This window comes from Gekko japonicus, unplaced genomic scaffold (assembly GCF_001447785.1).
Source record: "Gekko japonicus isolate JY-2015 unplaced genomic scaffold, Gekko_japonicus_V1.1 scaffold1447, whole genome shotgun sequence".
Taxonomy (NCBI): Eukaryota; Metazoa; Chordata; class Lepidosauria; order Squamata; family Gekkonidae; genus Gekko; species Gekko japonicus.
This window is the reverse complement of record NW_015176015.1, coordinates 303,941-324,512: the sequence shown is the minus strand read 5'-3', so window position 1 is coordinate 324,512 and position 20,572 is coordinate 303,941. Positions and strand designations below refer to the sequence as shown.

General features: G+C 41.6%; 1 protein-coding gene across 1 annotated transcript in view; it reads left to right on the top strand.

Annotated features, from left to right (window-relative positions):
• Positions 1–20,572, top strand: part of CAMK2A (calcium/calmodulin-dependent protein kinase II alpha) — a 186,853-nt gene that overhangs the window by 142,939 nt on the left and 23,342 nt on the right. Inside the window, exons 9-13 of the mRNA XM_015426573.1 lie at positions 2,102–2,196; positions 6,467–6,589; positions 8,497–8,580; positions 12,114–12,156; positions 16,638–16,678. Coding sequence (XP_015282059.1) covers positions 2,102–2,196; positions 6,467–6,589; positions 8,497–8,580; positions 12,114–12,156; positions 16,638–16,678 — 386 coding nt within the window. The remainder of the gene's footprint in view (positions 1–2,101; positions 2,197–6,466; positions 6,590–8,496; positions 8,581–12,113; positions 12,157–16,637; positions 16,679–20,572) is intronic.

The window sequence follows — 20,572 nt, the reverse complement described above, 5'->3', positions numbered from 1 at the left end:
GAACCTCAGCTCTGTTAAAGAGCATGCAGTTGCCACACCTAATATATATATATATATATATATATATAATTTTTATTTTCAACACAAGACATGACAAAACATACAGAAAAGATACTCGTCAAAGACCATCACCACCCTCCCCATCCCCTCATCATCACCCTATTGTTCTTGTGCTCCAAGCTCAGCCAGTCTCTGGGGTGATTCAATCAGGGATGATTCAATCCCAATACATAACATTTATCCTCTGATGAAGCTAGCACAAAACACACATCTGTACCTTTTCCACAGTGCTAGGTGGCTGTTCTGATGTGTGTTTTGGCTACTGGTATACATAATTGCTGAGTCCTTGCAAATGTTTTCCAAGAGGTTTCCAGATTTTCTAAGATCAGTTTCTTTATACAAGATTTTACTAGCAGGAAGATTTCCTTGTCAGAGCAATAAGGTGACAGAAAAGGGCACATAACAGTAAGTAAAAATGAGCAAAACTTCTGCATTCCATTGAGATTACATTGATGATCAATGTTTCCTGAATAATATACCTTGGATTTCTTATCTGATTTTCAAGTTAGAACTGAGGACCTGGTAAAATGTGAGGGAAAGTGTAGATATGTAGGCAACAATTATAATAAGGGGCTGAACACCCATACAGAAAATTAAGGGAGGATGTCCTGGATACTGGATAAAATAATTCTTGTTCTCTCCAGTTCATGATGTCTCGCCATAGGTGGCAGGAAATGAATTACAGACTGGCCCAGGATAAAATAATCATTTCAATCTTTCACCATTTTATCACTACTTGTAATTTGGTTGCCATTAAGATTCAATACCACTGTGGTATATCTGTTGTATACATTACAATGAAACAGTCTGCTTTACCCCCTGATATTCATGTGAGCTAGTTTATTCCCATGGGATAGAGGAGTCCTTGCTTAGTTAGTTCTTCATTAACTAGAAGTGTAGGCTGCATGGTCTCTATTGTTCTGAAACCAGCTGCTCCCATCCCTGGTGTCTCCTTGTTAATAAATGGATGTTGTTCTGAGCACACTTGTCTCTGCTGTATGAACCTAAGAGCAAGAACCTGAATGAATACCCTAACCTAAAACAACAATGCCCCCAAGTGGGAGGAGGGCTAGCAGTTGTCAACTCCAAGTTGGGAAATTCCTGGAGATTTGAAGGTGGAACCTTGGGAATGCAGAGTCTGGGAAGGGGAAGGAGTATAAGAGAGTCCACCCTCCAAAGTGGCCATTTTTTCCTGGAGAACTGACCTCTGAAGTCTGGTGATCAGTTGTAATTCTGGGAGATATCTAAGCCCCACCTGGAGGTTGGCAGCCCTAGAAGGAGCCAGGATTACCAACTTCAAGGTGGGCCTGGAGTTATCCCAGAATTACAAGTGATCTGCAGACTAGAGACATCAGCTCCCCTGGATCAAATTGAATATTTGGAGGGCATACTCTGTGGCTTCATATCCCCCTGAGCTCCCTCCCCATGTACCACTGCTCTAAATCTCCAGGGATTTCCCAAGGTGCTAGCAGCCCTAGCCAAGAAGCTTCAAACGAGCATTCAGTCCCCAGGTATCAAAGTCCTAAAAAGAGGCTGTTTTCAGACTAGTCATTTTGAGATGCTCAGGCTCCTGAATCCTCCAGTAAGTACCATATGCATACCTGGAAAAACTCTCTGCCTATGACAGTTTGCAGGATCAGTGTTTCCCTAGGGTCAGGCAGCCAGTATCATTTTATATGTACTGAAATCCACCAGAGGGTGTGGATTGCTCATCCTTCCATATCCATAAAGACTGGAGTCTCTTGCTGGCAAATTTTGATGTTACCTGACTATTAAGTTTGAGCCATAGAAAGCTCATACTGCAGTCTGAAGGTTTTTGATGCTACAGCCAAGAAGCTGTACCACATATTGTTAGCATGATGCTGGTTGTGCAGTGAGGTATCCACTTAATATAAAGAGCTCTCAACAAATCACCTTCAGTTTTTAGTCTCCCAGACAGCGTGGGTCTGCTCCAAAAATCTAAGTAACTGACCTAGCCTTTTACCACCTGTACTTGGCAAGTACAGGTGTAACAATGCTGTTTTCTTCATGTATCACTCAGGAGTTATTCTCTATATTCTGCTGGTTGGCTATCCACCTTTCTGGGATGAAGATCAACACAGACTATACCAGCAGATCAAAGCTGGAGCCTATGACGTGAGTAATGGTGTTTTTCTTTCTCTCATCCCCCCTTATTTCCTTCAGTAGTTCTGATCACTTGCATCGCTTTGCTCACACAGCAGTAAAGTTAAAGCTTAATTTTCAGTAAAATTTATATAAGCTATTTCTCTATGGCCTATTATGCACGCACAGCTTACTGCAGATTTTCTGAGCAGTAAGCCTTTAAGCTTGACCTTGGATTCTGTTACCACCTTACACAACACTTCCCCCCCCCCTCTGGTATCATTCTGCAGCTACAATTTAAAAAACCGCACTTTTTCTAAATCAAGGAACGTCACTTGTGACATGTGGGTGGTGGTGTCTAAAGATTTTTTTTTTAATTACACAGTTGCCCTAGGGCAATGGGGAAAACCTCCCCTCTTGAAATGGACCAGACTTTTTCTGCAAGTGACAAGCAGATGTGAAGCCATGTTTTCCATATTGCTACACACTAGGGGATTCTCTGCTGTGTTATAGGCCACTGTAAAAAATGGGGAAGAGTCATACAATCTCATAATATGGGGGAACATGTTGAGTGTACAGAATGCACAGTAGAACCCACTGACACTGGCATTGGCAGTGTGTGTGAGTGTGTGTGCGTGCGTGCCTGTGCAAAGTCAGCTGCAACTCCACCATGCTTTGCACAGGGCTGCAATTTGTATGGGGGAAGAGTCCTTTGGCAGAAGCTCTAGAGAGCTTGCTGTCCCATAGCTTCCCAAACTTTCCTTCAAGGAAGGAAATTGTCAGAGAATGACTACAGGAAGTGCTTCTCTGAGTTCTTCTAAGTTTCCTCTTTTCATCATACCATTACTTGCAGTTAGGATAAGATGGTGCTGACTGTAGGATTTTGGCTGGGGGCAGAGGGCTTGGGTTTAGCATACTCAGTTCACTCACTTAATCTAGAAGATAGTTTATTTATTTGAAATATTTATATCTTGACTTTACACAATGGGCATTGTGCAGCCAGCGAGGAAGAGCATGGTGGCTCCTTTCCCTTCAGCCAGCTCTTTGGCCCTCATTGAGTGAAGGGTGTATGGTTACAGGAGGGGACTGAGATTCCTTTCCAGGGCCATTTTGATCTCCCAGTCTGCCCCTAGGGAAGACAGAAGATCCTATTTAGTATCCCTATAGTAGTTTGTAGGTGTTCACAGTACATTATATCCATTGTCACAGAAATCCTTACAGCAACACCATACTCAGTATTGTTTTATTCATCAGGTGGCGTTATGAGAGTGAATCTTTCTTTGTTCTGGTCTTTTTTTGTCTGACTGGACACAAAGAGCCTCCACTTGAGGAACAGGATTGACAGGGTGCTCCTGTGGAGTGCCATGGGCTTCTCTTCTAACATGCATGCTCTTCGGTCAATCAATCAGTTTATTACAGTCAAAGACCCGTCAAACAGCATACAAAATAAAAAACAATCTCCAGGTTATCGAGAAGTGTTACAGAGAAGAGACATCATGAGGAGTATTAAGGAGGTCCTTCCGCTTTATAATTGCAATAAAAAGAAATTTAGCAACCTTCCTTGATATTGCCATGGATTTGTCCTCCAGTAAGTATTTCAGCAAAAGTTCCTCGGACTGGATTACTAGTTGTCCTTGGAACCTAAATGACCTTATCAGGGGCATAATTAAAAGGGCTCTTTCTTCTGCATAATAGGAGCAATGAAATAATATATGGGGAAGGGTCTCTATTGACTCCAAGGGGCATGAGCACAGTCTCAAATGCCTGGGGATGCGTTGAAATCTTCCGAAAAGAACTGCAGATGGAAAAGTATCAAATCTGGCTCTGGAAAAGGCCCATCTATGATTCGGGTTGGATATATTAGCTCAGTAGTCATGTATGGCTGTGAGAGTTGGACTATAAGGAAGGCCGAGCGCCGAAGAATAGATTCTTTTGAACTATGGTGCTGGAGGAGACTCTTGAGAGTCCCTTGGACTGCAAGAAGAACAAATCAGTCAATCCTCAAAGAAATCAACCCTGACTGTTCCCTGGAAGGCCAGATAATGAAACTGAAGCTCAAATACTTTGGCCACCAAATGAGAAGGGAGCACTCACTGGAAAAGACCCTGATGCTGGGAAAGATTGAAGGTCAAAGAAGACGGGGACGGCAAAGGATGAGATGGTTAGACAGTGTCAGCGATGCAACGAACATGAAATTGAGCCAACTTCGGAGGACGGCGGAAGACAGGAGAGCCTGGCGGGAGATTGTCCATGGGTTCGCGAAGAGTCGGACTCGACTGTGCGACTGAACAACAACAAAAGTATTTCAGCAAAAGTTCCTCGGACTGGATTACTAGTTGTCCTTGGAACCTAAATGACCTTATCAGGGGCATAATTAAAAGGGCTCTTTCTTCTGCATAATAGGAGCAATGAAATAATATATGGGGAAGGGTCTCTATTGACTCCAAGGGGCATGAGCACAGTCTCAAATGCCTGGGGATGCGTTGAAATCTTCCGAAAAGAACTGCAGATGGAAAAGTATCAAATCTGGCTCTGGAAAAGGCCCATCTATGATTCGGGTTGGATATATTAGCTAAGTATAAAGGGGCAGACATAAAAAGTTTGGATTTCAGAGATTTGAAAAGAGGCGGAAGTGCGGCATAAGATGTTTGTAGCTCAATATCTCTGAGGCGCTGGAAAACAATAGATTTTGCCCTGGCATAGCCGCTTTCCAAAAGTTGGTACGGGTCTAGTCCTGTATTTATATGAGGTTGCTCATACTGAGGTGATACTGGTTGGGAAGGCTGGTTGAGGGACTGGATCCCCTTGTAGCTGATGGAGGTTAAGAGTTTGGGGGTGCTCATGGGCCTAGCCTTGCTTTTTAAAAATCAGGTTGGGGTAGTGGCCCAGAGTGCCTCCTACCAGCTGTATTTGCTTTGCCAACCTGCTCCCTTCTTAGACTTGGTCAGTCTTGCTCTGCTCATCCATGTTGATCCTTGGGACAATATTAATACACACTGCATTGGACTGCCCTTTAAACAGGGTTGCCAACTCTAGGTTGGGAAATTCCTGGAGATTTATAGGTGGAACATGGGGTAAGAGGGTTTCGGACCTCAGCAGGGTACAATGCCCTAGAGTCTACCCTCCAAAGCAGCCATTTTCTCAGTGTGAACTGACCTCTGTCATCTGGGGATCAGTTGTAATACTGGGAGATCTACAGGCCCCACCTGAAGGTTGCCAAACCTATCTTAAAGACAACCTAGCAACTGTAGCTGGTTCAGAATGCAGCAGTTCAATGTGCTTTTTGTGTCTTTTAAAGCCCTTCATGGCCTAGGACTGTCTCTTCCTATATGTCCCATGTGCCAACTATGGCTGCCACCTATTGGTAGTTCCTTCACTTATGATACCAACTGCAGTCTGGCGTCAACCTATGTCTTTTCCATGGTAGCTCCCACTTTGTGTAATGGGTTCCTGGAGGAGGTGAGGGCGGCACGGTGATACAAGGCCATTTTGTTGGCCAGGACTTTTTTGGAATTGGGAGGTTATTTGTGTTTTTATTCTTGTTTGTTTTAAATCATGATGTTTTAAATGTGATTAGTAAGCCTCCCTGAGCCATGAGGAAAGGCAGGATATTAATATTTTCACTAATAAATACAAATGTACCTCTTCCACACCAAGATATAATATAAGTGTTTAATCTCTGTTCTGCATTTTCCCATGGTCCAGACAGGCCTTGTAATGAGGCTGCTCAGGGAATCATTTTCTTTTTGTTGTATGCGTTCAATAACAAGCTGGCAAGCCTGAAGCAAGATGGCAAGTCAGCAGTGTACAGATTTTGGCAGAACATTCACAGCACCTGGCCCCCGCCCAGCGGTCATTCTGTGCTGCATTTGCTGCCTTTGACTGATGATGCAAAGCGACTATCCCTTCATTTCCTGCTAAATAAATAAGTAAACATTTTCATACTTACCCATGGTAGTGATGGAAAGTGCCTTTAAGTCACAGCCAATTTATGGCAACCCTGTAGGGTTTTCAAGGCAAGAGGGTACCCACACGCAATCTGAAACCTGTAAGTCGTATAGACTGAAAAAAGGTTGTGTATGAACAGGCCAGATTTTAGGGAGGAAGTAAAAGGTCTAACAAGCCTATTGCTATCAAACATTCACTGAAGAAGTGAGCAGTGACTCACGAAAGCTCATACCCTGCCACATATTTTGTTAGTCTTTAAGGTGCTACTGGACTCTTGCTCTATTCTACAGCTACAGACACACAAACACAGCTACCCATCTTGATCTATAAACACTCACTCCCTTTGCTTTTGCAGTTTCCTTCCCCTGAGTGGGACACTGTCACTCCTGAAGCAAAAGATCTCATCAATAAAATGTTGACAATCAACCCATCCAAACGTATCACAGCAGCAGAAGCTCTAAAGCATCCCTGGATATCAGTAAGTATATGTGTTTCTGTGTTTCAGTATTGTCTCCAAATAATAAGCAATGCTCATAAAACATTTCTGTGAAAGGACATCTTTGATATGTAGTACAGAAAAAGATGTGAAAACTTGATTATTGGCAGTATTATTGTTATGTTTTATATTTCTGTTATGCTGGACCACAATAGTGAGCCATTAGTTATAGATGATGCTTTAAAAGCCTATTCTTTTTTATAGTTCTTCTTATAATAGTCAAAATAGGCTGCAACCAACATGTATATTTTAAGAGAATTGCACAATACAAAGTTATTCTTTATTTTAAATAAAATTGGCCTTTCTTGCCTTCTCTTTTCCTCACAATATCTGTCATTCTGATCTACAGCAATGCATTTTAAGCTCTCTTTTGCTATTTTCGTGCTTACTCTTTTAGTTTCGCTCTGTTCCTAGAATAATAAAAAACAACACATAGGATTTCAGCAGGTTTTTTTAATAATCCCAGTCTTCACCTACTCACAATGCAGGGGATGGGGGGGTCAGGCAGTTTGTACAAGGATGGTTCCTGAGGTTTCCCTGTATGTTCTTAAAGCAAAATTTTCAATTTGTTTCCAAGGAGTATTTTTCATTTGCATCTTGCTTCCACACTCAGGCAAAGAATGAGGTTAGGCATACAGCCTTTTTGTACTGCTGAAAGGTTTCTCATTCATCTTCCTGGGGAACTGAAATAGGGGTTCCACATAGCAATACTCCCCATAAAAATCCATCCCCACAGGCAAGATTTTACTACATATTCACCTAGAAACAAATCTCTGTTGGCAAAGGTCCTGCTTCTTCATGTATTTTCCTTTTATTTCTGTGTTGTCAATTAATTACTTCTTTTTCACTCCTGACTAGCTGATTTCTCTCTTGGCACTCATGAATATATGTCTAATCATCAGCACTTGTTCTCTGATGTAAAGAGAGGGGCTTAAGTACTTTTTACTTTGTATTGAACCAAAGTTATTGTTCATGATTTTTTCCCCTCTTGCTACCATATTGGTGCAATTACAAAATATTGATCATTAAAAAAAAGATGGGAGACTTCAGCTGACCAAAAGGTGCAAAACAGTACTTAAGACAACCTCCCCCACAATGTAATAAGAGCTGATGTACAATTAATTTATCAATGCCCCCAAAACAATTGGGTGGCTGACTATGGGAGAGATCAAGATTAGCTGGAAAAAGATGGAAACTCAATACAGAACATATTGAAGTATTAGCCTGTACAGCACTAGATGCTGGTGACTTGGGCCCCTGAACAATGTCTTCCCTAGAGTCATAACATTTATCTCAAAGCCCCTGACTTGCATGTCTGTTTCACTAGTAAAGAACAGCAGTATGAACCATCAGAGTATGGGAGAATCAGCCTAGGGTGGGTTAGCTAAGCTTTTAACAATTTATGAACTATTTCTAGCATCTCTGGTATAGACAACAAGAAACGGATGAACAAGGAGGGCAACTACATTGCACAGTCAATTAAAGTTTTATTTGCTGCCTCCTGGAGAATGCAGGAACATATGGATGTGGGGGTATGCCTAATATGAACACACATTTAGGAGTCAGAGCTCAGGCTCGTGCATGAAAGAATGAAATAATTATTCTGCACAAGCTGTAACTAGATCTTCATAAAATTATATGGCTGAAAACCATCTTATCCAGCAAAAGCTGGGGTATACACAATTAGCCTCCCCCAATAGATTTGTCCGGTATGGTCCAGTTACAAAGTTGTGAACAGAGAACAAATGATGATTGGGGCTTTCATGGCACTAATGCTTGCTAGGCAATGAATACAGTTACTAAGAAAACAAATCCTTGTTGCTCAAACAAGTGGGATCTCTCCATTCATTCCCCTCCATTTCTGAATAGACTTTCTTTTTGTCTTTCAGCACCGTTCCACCGTGGCTTCATGTATGCACAGACAGGAGACCGTGGATTGCCTGAAGAAGTTCAATGCCAGAAGGAAGCTAAAGGTATTTTATATCCCACCCCTGATTCACAGGTGCATCTCTAGTAAATGGGTCTGCTTTACTGACTTTTTTCTCCTTTCATTTGTGTGCTCCTATTCACAAAGATTTGGCTCTGATACTTCCAGATACCTTTTAACCTAAGAAAGCAAAGGCCTTCCTAGACACCACTAAGATCTTGTTATCTTAAGCATTCAATGTGAGAATGAAGCTGCACTTCTCCACATTTTTTATAATCCAGTTTATGTGGAGAACAAAATCCGTTTCACATTGGAAATTGTAGCACTATGTTATCATTTCCTGTGCAGAGAGAAGTTCTGTATTACTGGAAAGAAAGGGGTCTGCTCTGTGATCAAGTCCATTAAATTAATCCATAATAACTGAGGATGAGAAGATAATGCTGATTCATTAAAGTAGTTCAAGCCCTTTAATTAAAATCTCAGGACAAATTAAAGTCACCTTCTGATAGAACTCATGATAGTTGCATTCCTCAGCACACTTTCATAGATGTCAGTGGCACTTACTTCCAAGTAAGGGATCTCAGGTTCCATGACCAAATTAATTATTTTCAAGTAAGTGGTTCAATTCAGACAAAATATGAAATCATGGCAGATTTTAACAATGGTTGATTTGTGAAACTAGGATTCAGCTAGCAGATGATTATTCAGATGCTGGTTTGCCTTGGCAAATTTTGGCCTCATTGCCTTTACTTTTGTCACGGCCTCCTGCGCAAAGACCTGACTGGCATCCTGGCCTGCGTTACACCAGGGAACGAGGCAAGATTCATATATCATGAATCCCAGTGATGTCTGCAGCAAGCCACTGTCTACCTAGTACTAATCTGGTCGGGGGGGGGGGGGGAGTTCAGTATTGAATAAGAATTGTACCAATGATGATATCATCAACTCTTTTCACACTGTTTGTACACTGTAATTCAGCCTTCTTGATTTGTGAGCATGCATTGTGAATGTGTCCAGGGAAAAGGCTTAAGGCTAATAGGATTACTGAGCTGAAGGTAACAGGCAGTAATCTTTGTTTACTTTTACCAGTAATCTGTAACTGCCACAATTATGTTAATGTGATCTTATTTATATGGCTTCTAACTAGCTCATGAAGCTGATTGGACTAACAAGAAATGCTTCATGTGTGTATCAGCATGGGAGGCAGAGAAGAAAGAGGGATGGAGATGTTCGTTCCCACTTGAACTATTGTTCAAAAGTTTTTGTTTTGAGAGAAATGTTGATCAATATATTGCCAATGTAACAAATTAATTGAATTGTATGGGAATAAATATTGTCTACATCATGCTAATTTATTACTTTTTTGTCTGGTGGCAATCTATATAGGAAAATTATTGTATTCCCCTGTTTCCCTCTTTTATTTAAGAGAATGGGAAGTCCCAGAATTTATTTATTCATTTGTTATATATATATGTTGGCTGGTGGAAAACAAATAAAATAGATTAAAAATCAGCTTTAAACACTGTATATCTCTGTATGTATGTGTGTTAAAATCAAACAAGAAGGAGGATCAGTGAGGGTACATCAGACAAAACAGAGAAAACTAGCAGAAGGCAATGATTGAGAAGGATAGACATATCTTACTGCTGAGGGAATTCTGTAATTTCCTGCTGAGGGAATTCTGTAATTTTGGTGCCACAACAAAGAAAGCCATTTCTCAGGTTGCCACCTGTCTAGCCTTAGACAACAGAGCCTCTGAAGATTATCCTAATGGTCAGATAATCTTGTACAGGAGTAGACAATGCTCATGGTATGCAGGTTCCAAGCTGTATAGGGCTTTAAAGATCAATATCAGCACCTTGTATTGGACCCAGAAGCAGATGGGAAGCCAGTGCAGATGGAACAAGACTGGAGTGGTATGGTCCTACAACCCACTGGATCATTCTGTAGGAACTACAGTTTCTGGACACTCTTCAAGAGCTGTTCCATATACAGTGAATTGATGTGATGTAATCTAGATATTATCAGGACATGTACCACTCAGGAAAGCTCGCAACACATTCACATGCTGAAACTGATGGAAAGCACCCTGGCCACCACTGCCACCTGTTTATCCAACAGAAGCCTCAATTCCAGCAGCACCCCCAGGCTATCAACCTGCTCTTTGGGGGTGGGGGATAAAATCCCATTTAGAACAGGAGACACTTCAATTTCCTGGTCACTTCTTCTGACTACATCCATTTTGTTGGGATTAAGCTTCAGTTTATTGGCCCTTGTCCATCTCAGAACTTCCTACAGGGACCTCCCTGGAAACATGTGATTGAGCTTAAGTGTCATTTGTATATTAGTGAAAACCCAACAGAAGTCACCAGATGACCTCAAAGATGTTGAAAAGCATCAGGGACAAGATGGAACCTTGTGGGACTCTATAGGTCCCTGGCTAAGGAGTTGAGTGGCAGTCCCCCAGCACCTACCTTCGAGGTAGGACTGAAACTACCACAAAACAGTGCTCCCAGTCCAAACTCTGAGAGTCAGTCTAGAACTATACCATAATTGATGGTATCAAAAGCTGCTGAGAGGTCCAGGCAGGGTTGTGGTCCCTCTGTTCATCTCCTGGTGTATGTAATCCACCAGGGCAACCAAGGTTGTTTCAGTCCCACATCCAGGCCTGAAGCCAGATTGGACAGGATCCGAACAATTTTAGAAGTACTAGGCTAAAGAGAACAGTGACTTATAATGAGCTCTTTTACTGGTTTACAGAGAATGGCTGTGGACAGGGTACCTTAGTACTCCAGTAGACCTATCTGTAAAATGGATATGAGGAGACCCCTGAGTTACTCTTTGACATATTTGGAAGAACATGCTTTCTGAGAGATATTAGGGGTAGGAGTAGTGACAGTGGTGGCTGTGGTGGAAGTAACATTTAATTGCAGTAAAAATACATGCCACAGATCAGTTTGTCTCTGTTGGTCTGAAGATCTTAATATCACAGGAATAACAAGTTTTGGATACTAGCTGCAACCTTTTGATTTCAGGAAAACAGATGTTTGGTTTTTTTAAAGGAGAAAGCCTTTATATTGCTGATATGAGTTGGGTCTGGTTGCTCTTGCTGTCATTAATCTGTCAGATCTCTTGAGGTGGGGTAAAATACCCCTCAGTAATTCCTGATAGAACTCCATCAATTGGTCTGGTCCCATCAGAGCCTGTTTGCTGAAGAATGACAACCCGTAGTGCCACACACAGAGAAAAGATACCAGGCCTCCAGAAGGTGTTTAAATTGACCTGATGCCAAGACCATCCAGAAACTTGCAGAGCAGTGAAAATCTCTGAGCTACTATATCCAGTGACTAGGTTTTTGCAAACTGTATGCTATATCTATTAATATCATCTCAGAACTATATTCATCATGCCCATGGCAAAGTGCCAAAGATTCATCCCTCTTGCAGCCCCAGCCTGCTCATTTTTTCCACAGGGTGCCTTTAAGAGGAATGAGGTGGGGGTGGGGGAAGGGATAAGCATGATTCTGAACCCAGTAATATGTGTTTTCCCCCTTTTCTTTCTGTCTTTTGTGTGTTTCAGGGTGCGATCCTCACTACCATGCTAGCAACCCGCAATTTTTCCGGTAGGTAACATAATTCTGCCCAAGTTAAAATTTACTTGCTGCTTCTTGGTTTAATAGATATGTATCTTAGATAGAGTGATGTTGGACACTGAGAGAGAACTCTAAATTTCAGCTGTAACTGGGGAAAAAAATGAGACAAGAATGGCCATAGGACCTTGTAGCATTTCTTGAAATATATGTACACATAAAAGCTAGAAGAAATGTAAATGCCAAGCCTGTATCCCATACAGGCTTGGCATTTACATTACAGACCCAGAACATGCAAACGACAACTTTAATATTGTTCACGAACATTCTCTTATACTGCCCTCCTGCCCCTAATTATAAACATCTACCACACATCAGTACAACTGCTGCTTTTTACCAGATACTCAGTCGTCAAGAGAATAGTGGTCACTAAATCCTATAAGGATGATGTAAGAGTTCTTGACTCTTTACTAAAGAGCAGGATGTTTCATGGAAGAATTCAATAACATCCCTCCTAAACAGGGGTCATTTCGTAAAAAAAGAGGTGCAGGAGCTCATTAGCATAACTCATTAGCATAACTAATTTGCATATGCCACACCCCCTGACATCATCGGAAGTGTGTCAGAAGGCAACACCCACTGCTCAGGCTCCACTGGGCTGTTTTGGATTGCTAGCTATGGGGGGGGGGGATGTGCAGATCCTCATGCTCCTCGTGGCCCGGGGCTGCTGGGAGCAGGGGTTGGGGCTTGTTGCATGTGCCTGCCCCCTGGGCTCTTTACTGCCAGAGCTCCGCTCCTGTACGCTCCTGCAGGAAATGACCCCTGCTCCTAAAGAATAAGAAGTCCTGCTTTACTGGCACAGCCTGGATTTTGTGATTTGATTTTCATGGTAGATCTTCTTAGTAGTGAAACTAGAGGCAAGCCACTGCCAAAAAATAGACTGCACAAGCAGGGATCCACAAGGACTTCCAGGGGGCAATTCATTTTCCTCCCTCATGCTATTTCTTCTTTCTCTTTCCTCTACCCTCATCCTGCTTACATCTCTCCTTCCCACCCAATAGCCAACCTACCTTTATCTGCCTCCCCACCCACCTACCCCCATCTTCAGCTTTACCTCATTCCCTCCCTGAGAAAAGTCTGGCCAAGTTGTGCAGTGCCAGCCCAGGTGCCAGGCTCAGCCAAGTTTCATGATGCTGGCTGGGCTGGGCCAAGTTGCACAGTGGAGCACCTGTGAAAACTTGCTGAGAGCTCCTTCCTTTTCCCCATATCCCCCTCCCCACACTGTATCTGTCTTCCTGGCAGCCCTCATATTTTCAACTTTCCCTGTTTCCTTCACAGTACCCACCAACCAGCCTATCTTTTATCTCCCCTCCATCTTTACCTAGGGCTGCCAGACCCGGGGGGGGGGGGGTTCACCTGCTCTAGCGGCCTCCAACCCGTCGGCCCAGATCCGGTCAGTCGGCCCCACCTCCAAAGTGCAAAAAAGAAAGACCTGTAGAAAGATCCATGGCCTCAGTCCCTGGTTTTCAGTATCCATAGATAGGGTCATATCAAGAATTAGCTATATTGATTAGAATCTATACCTGTGCTCCAGTTTTCAGTCTAATACTCAATCTATTTTTGGCCAACACATAATACAAAAAGTACAAATCACATCATAGTCTCCAATTGTCTCAAATAGGGCTCTGGTTGCCTAATATGTGAACAATTATCAAATGCAGCACAACATGTGAAGGTTTTTCCTCATACATGCTAAATAATTTAATTGCAAATTTTTCATATTCAATAAACTTCTCCACTTTTCACCAACATAGATATATCTATTTTAATGCACAAAGAACAGAAACATGTCTGGATTTTATATATGCGTCATTCAAATGACCAGCTGTCTACTTCCAGGTTTGGGCTGCAATCCTGTAGTCAGTTTTGCATACTAAAGTGCCATTTACTTAAAACTACACAACTAAGCCAGGTGCAAGGTTGGTGCCGTATTTATAAAGAAATTTAGTTTTGTATAATTAAAAATGGTAATATATATTTAAAAAATTCTGAAACAACCCTCAGGCCTTTGTAGTTCATTCAGTTTCATCCCATTATTGTGTCTACACAATCTCTTTCAATTTCATTGGGTATCTTAGACCAGCAATGTGTAGGTTAATGAAGGCTAGATGATAAGCATGGGGAGGAGGATGTGGCCCTTTCGTGTTATGTTACCTATCCCTGAATTATCACTTAAATTTATAGTGTCCAAACAGAGATGGCATATTATTTCTATCCAAAATTCCATGCGGATGATATAGAAGGAATGCTATATGTGGTAGGCATTCAATGTGAGTCATACATTCTGTAGCTCTGAGGAGAGTGGCTGAGGAATGCCTGCTTCTTAAATAGAAAGTTATGTAATTTTTTTTTAAAGATACTAAGATAACGTGCCATTTCTCATATATAGAACCCCACACTCTGTAGTTTAGTTTTCGTTAAACAATACCCAGCAATCTTTCCTGCAACCCCCTGTTCCCTCTCCATTCTAGGTACATAGAATAGCTGGTAGAGATAAAATGGCCAGTTTCAAGGTAATTGTACACAAGGACCACAAATCACTGCAGAGTTAGGTGCATTTAAACTCACTGTTTTAAGGGGCAAGTTGTCTCGCTACGTATAGCTGGAAAGAAATATAAGTTCTTAATTAAGTTAGACACTTATTAATGTCTTCTATAAAGCCATGTTTATTATTTTTCATAAATGTATAGTAATCATCTGCCAATTATTTTCCTCTCATACAACCTTTTTCTCTCTTCACTCAATCACCTTTGTTTGGTAGTACAGTACTTTAAATTACTGAGGGTACAAGAGGAGATTTCAGTTTGTGCTTTGGAGACAAGGTTGTTGTGTAGACAACTGGCCTATGATCAAAAGACATAGCCAATGAGAGTGAGATTTATAGGATAGGATAATAAACAAGCAGAATGTCCGACTGGAATAGGAGAAACTACCCATTTTTTTTCAAATGTCACATTTTTTTTCCGTACACCAAGGACACTCCCATGTAGGAGAGAATGTGTAATTCCAGCATATATACTCAGACACAACAGTCACATTTGTGAGTGACCAATTGCAAAGAGAAATCATGATTGATTGTGCTTTCCTAATGTGTTTACATGGAGTGAAATACTCTAGTGTAATCCTTATATGTGATAAACTCCTATGCAGTTGTGTATTATCTATGTGTGTATGTGTAAAGTGCCATCAAATTGCAGCTGATTTATGGCAACCCCAGAAAGGGGCTTTCATGGCAAGTGAGAAGCAGAGGTGGTTTGCCATTGCCTCCCTCTGCATAGTGTTCTTTGGTGGGCTCCCTTTCAAGTACTGAACCTGCTTAGCTTCTGAGATCTGACAAGATCTGGCTATAACATGCTGCCTGCCTTCCATGCATTCATTATATATGCAGTGTAAGTAAAACAAAATGTTAGATGCTTAGACAATGAGGTTGTATTGTTCACAAACCAAGGTGGATGTACACTAGAAAGCTATTGGGAAGTTTATATTTTTAAGTAGAGTTAATTGACAGCATTCTTCCTGTGGCAAAGGTTTGCTACCAACAGCAAAGAGTAGAAAATTCAAATCCTTTATTGGTTTTGTATTCTATCCCTCCTAAGAAGTCCAGAGGCTTTTCATGATTAAAGCCATGATTGTTACAGACAATTGGATTATCTGGTTCTGCCTAGAAGCTCTACTTGGACTGTGTGTGTGGCGCCTCATTTCACTTGTTCAGAATCTATTTGAAGGCAGTAGCAAGAAGAGGGAGGGAGCACGAGAGGGTTGCAGTCCCAGGAAACTAGGCTAGGTCTGGGATAGTGGTAGTGGGGGGGGGGCAGCATAGGGATGGGATGTCTGCTTTTCATCATTGTCAAAATGTGGGCTGCAGCTGTCAGGATGTCATAATTGTAGCACATGACTCCTGCCAACAGGGGGTCTAAAATTAGCTGGAGAGGCTGAGCGTGCAAAAGCCAGACAGGCAATTGCATGCCGCTCTTGGCTACACTCAGACCATTAGCATTCACACCAGAGGCTACAGAACAGGGTAGGCAAAGGGGGACATAGGGCAGGACTAGCCATGTAGCTGAAAGTTTCTGGAACTCTATCAGGAAGAATAAATTCTCAGAGAATGCTTCTTCAGCTCCCTTCTCTTTCCTGTGCTGGACATTGCCTTGGTTTTTTCAAAGACTTGGGTGTACAAGAGTATAAGTGGCTGTGGCTTTTCTTATTCACGTTGGAGGACCCAAGTAAGAAAACGTCAATTTTTGAGCTTCAGGGGCCTTTGAGAGAGACTTCACACAGCGCGCTGGATTGTAAAGTGAATTCAGGGCCTATAGAGGAGACAATAGTGCTGAATCTCTGATCATCTGTTCCTGTCTTCTACTTCTATTGTCCAACTTCCCTCATGTTGCTGGTTCTCACCCTATTGACTCTAGTACCTTGCCTGGTCCTCTTGACATGGTACTTTTTCTCCGCAGGAGGGAAAAGTGGTGGCAACAAGAAGAATGATGGTGTGAAGGTAAGTCCCCCTCATTCCTGGCTTATACAGCCACTAGACTGCAGGATGGCAGGTTTGGCTGGGTAGAGGGTCCCGGCGTGGCCCAAAGCCTTTGTATTAAAGCCATATTGCTAATGTTGTATTGGTGGATCTCATATCTCATCTTACAAGACATTTCCCTATTGTCTGTATTTCCTACAAGACAGCAGAAATGCAAATATAAGTATTACTTTTATCCAGGTAAAAATTGCACTGCTGAGAGGAAGTAATGGATGCCCCAACTTGTGCTTGGTTTATTTGGTTTCTTCATATTGCAGCATGAAAGACAAAAAGAGGGCTAAAAGGAAGAAGAAGAAAAGGACATTTCTGGAGAACTAAGCTAGGTTTTGATATGTTCTTTGTGAACCATGGGTACATCCTAAAAACGCTCCCAACAAAAAACTCCATCCTATAGATTTTTTTGGAAGGAGGAAGAAGTACTCTGAACTGAGTCAATTCAGATATTTGTAAGCCCAAGTGATACAACCCTCCTGTGTGACTGTAAAGCCACAAAGCTCTTGTGGTATGATTCCGCAGTCCTTTTTTAGGAATTAGAATGCAAGGAGGCCATCTTCTGATGGATTATCTTCCTTTGTGGGTCACTGTTAAAGAGTTATCCCTTCTATGTGCATTCTGAGGTGGTACAGTCTGGGGAGAGAGTTGTACCACATGCCCCCCTGATCATTTGAATTGTCTCTAAAGCATTTCTAATCCAGTGCAAGGGGCTGTGAGAGGTAAGACAAACTGAAAGACACTTCATCTGGAAGAGAGGGAGATGGGATGGGAAGTGAGGGCAAGGGTGTCTTTTGGCTAATTTGGATTCTTTTTGGACAGTGGTCAGCAAACAAGCTCTCTTTTGCTGATAATTGTGATTTTACTGGAGTCCATAAGGCTGCCAGGTTAGTATGGCAAATTAGCAGGGCAAACGGTATTTGGAACTGAGAACCTGAACACGTGGGGAAATGCATGAAGTTCCAACTTTGCATTGGTCTCTTGCTTTATAACTGAAGCATTCTTTATCTTGGTTCATTGGCTTTGTTGAGCTGTGGAATAATGGATACACAATTTTTTTCTCCTTCCAGTAGTGTTACCCCTTCTAATAAAATGTTTGTAAAATTTGAACTTGGTATTGAATGATATTGTGCTAACATAACTACAATTTCTTTTCCCCCGTAAGCCAAGTTGAAGCATTCTTGAAGGATGCCTGGCTGGCAACTCTTTAACTGTTGTGCCAGGTTATCCTTTCGTGTCTGTGGATGTGGGAAATGAACTCTGCTTTAAAGAATGGTATTTGTTACTTGAAGGAGGCAAATCCTGATGACAGGGTTTCCTCACCAAAGACATACTGAAGCTTGCCTCTCAGACTATTCTCTTCTGCCACTATCACTCTATTTTGTCCCCAAGACACCACAGAGGACCAAATTCCATCCCGGCACTCTCAAAGATGGAGTTTCCACCTGACTTATCAGTGGATTCTCATTTTTGCTTGTTTGATGTTACTACTTCTTTAACTGGAAGAGATGGTGGCTGTTTCAACTATGTGGTGAGAAAGATCCTGGGCCTTGTTAGTGTGACTTTCTTAGGAAACTCACTGTTGTGACCATCTCATGGTAACAAATGGACTTCAAAGAACCAGTCTATGATTTTTGAGGTATTGCTCCATTTCTAAGCAATGGTTCCATTGTGGAAAGCAGGTTGTTTCTGCTACTCATAAAATAAATGTCTCGTATACCACTTCTGTAGAGTTGGAAACTTCTTAGCTGAGAAAGCTAAAAGAAATGGAAGACCCTTTCCCCCTCTTATCTTTTCCCCAATATGACCCCATGCCTAATTGACAGAAGAGGCCTTGCCTCTCCTTCAGCTAGTGGGTACACAATGACTTCACTGCCCTGTTTGGTGTCACATCCTGTTACATTGTAAATGAATGCAATCACTGCCCATGTCACATCCTGTTATGTCCTAAACTAATAAAGCCCTGCCCTGTGTTGCATCACTTATTGTATTTATGTTCCTACTTTAATGGGGTCACTGCTTTTATGTTGTGTCATGTTGCGTCTAATTGCTTCTACAATTACTGTCCAGTAAGGTTTAGCAGACAATTTATTCTTGCATCTTTCTAGGTTATAAATCATTGCAGTCACCATCTAAGCCTAGTAGACTCCATCATGGGCAGCAGAAGTGCTGATGCTACTAATAGAGTCTACTATCTGTCTTGTTGGCTTTAGAGAAGAGGATCCAGGAAGGCTTGCTGAGGATGACTTATGATGTAGCAAACAAGGTTCAGTAGGGAAGCAGGATTACCAAGTGATAATCAGCATTAAGTTGTTTGTTCTAGTGTAGTTCTACTTGTGGCAAATAGCCTTTGATCTTGTCAGCAATGTGGATATGTTTGATACCTGTTAATTGTCAGTAAGGAGAGGGGTTGAGATAGAGGTATATTTATGCCTTGCATAGTGTGTGCATAGTGAGCTTGTTATTTTGCTGGTGTATTTTCCAGATCTTCTACTTTGTTCTTGCTTCCTATAATGTCTTGCCAGCGGCAAAGAAAGGTGTACTCCATAGTATTATGGTAAAAATTGAAGGAAGACTATAGTATTGAGATGTCCAAACCATTGTAAAGAGGGCAGAAGTAAGCAGAGTGCAAAAGCAAGAAAGGAGACGAAATGGATTAGAGGAACAGAAAATAAGAAACATCTGCAAGAGGTCAGCAGTGTTTTGAGTATATGTTAGGAATCTGACATAAGGAGTCTCTCTTTGATGTACGTTAAAATGAGAAAAGTCCATCATGAATGAAAGCCTTGGATATTGGATTGTTCCCAAGATTCCTGTATGCTGTTCAGTACCACTCGGTGGCTCAGAACAAATACTTAGACTGTGACCGCAATGCAAATAAGCTTACTTCCATCTAGTATGGTCTCAATTTGACACTTAGTACACATAATATCAATTTGGTGCTCTGTTCTATAGAACACAAATTCAACAAGGTCCCTTTAGTCATTGGGGACTGCCCTTAGGGATGCTGACCCATGATTTATCATCCTGTTAAGTCCCCCCCACACACACACGTTTATTCTCTAATGAGATGGGAAATAGCATAATTTCTCTTGCTGTCCTGTTTTCTGATCATACAGATTAATGTTGTGCCAGGTGCATAGATCAAGAGAGAGAAACTATCATCTGGCACAAGGTTTGACTTAGGTCTACTTCTACATTTTTCTAATAAACTCTCACAAGCCACTCCTTTTGAAATAGTGAGCAAGGGTATTGTCTCCCACATCAGATTTGAAAGGCTACCAAAACTAATTTTTTCCATGGGGGATTTCTTTTTTCCTGAGAAAATTTACCCTTCTCAAGCATGATTCAATGTACAGTGCTGTAACAGTGGGTTACATCTAGCTGCCTCATGGATTCCAATGAATGGAGTGGCAGGATATAGATATTTTAAATATTTAGGAATGGATAAAATAAACACATTAATTCCTATTTAGTATCCCTGCAAATGCCCAATATAAACTTATCACAGTGGGTAAATAACAGATCCGGTGTGCTTTACAGATACGTAAAATCCTCACCGTTATGCACACGTGTGCTGTGCAAACATGAGCTTATTTGTTTATTTAAGTGTTGTGATCTTGTTTTTCCCCACAAAATGAATTTGAAGCAGCTACAATAGTAGCTCTGTCAAGGACAGAATGGTTAGCAATCAGTATAAAGTATGAGAATGTTGCAGGTTTAGCTTAAAACATTAAGAATCCCTCGTAAGAGCCATTCAGTCTGATATGGGTTTTTTGTGTGTGGAGGTTTTGAAGCCTTCCCTGGGAGGTTTTCAAAGGTTCAGTAGGTATTAAGTGCCCTGCCACACTCTGGGCATTAAAC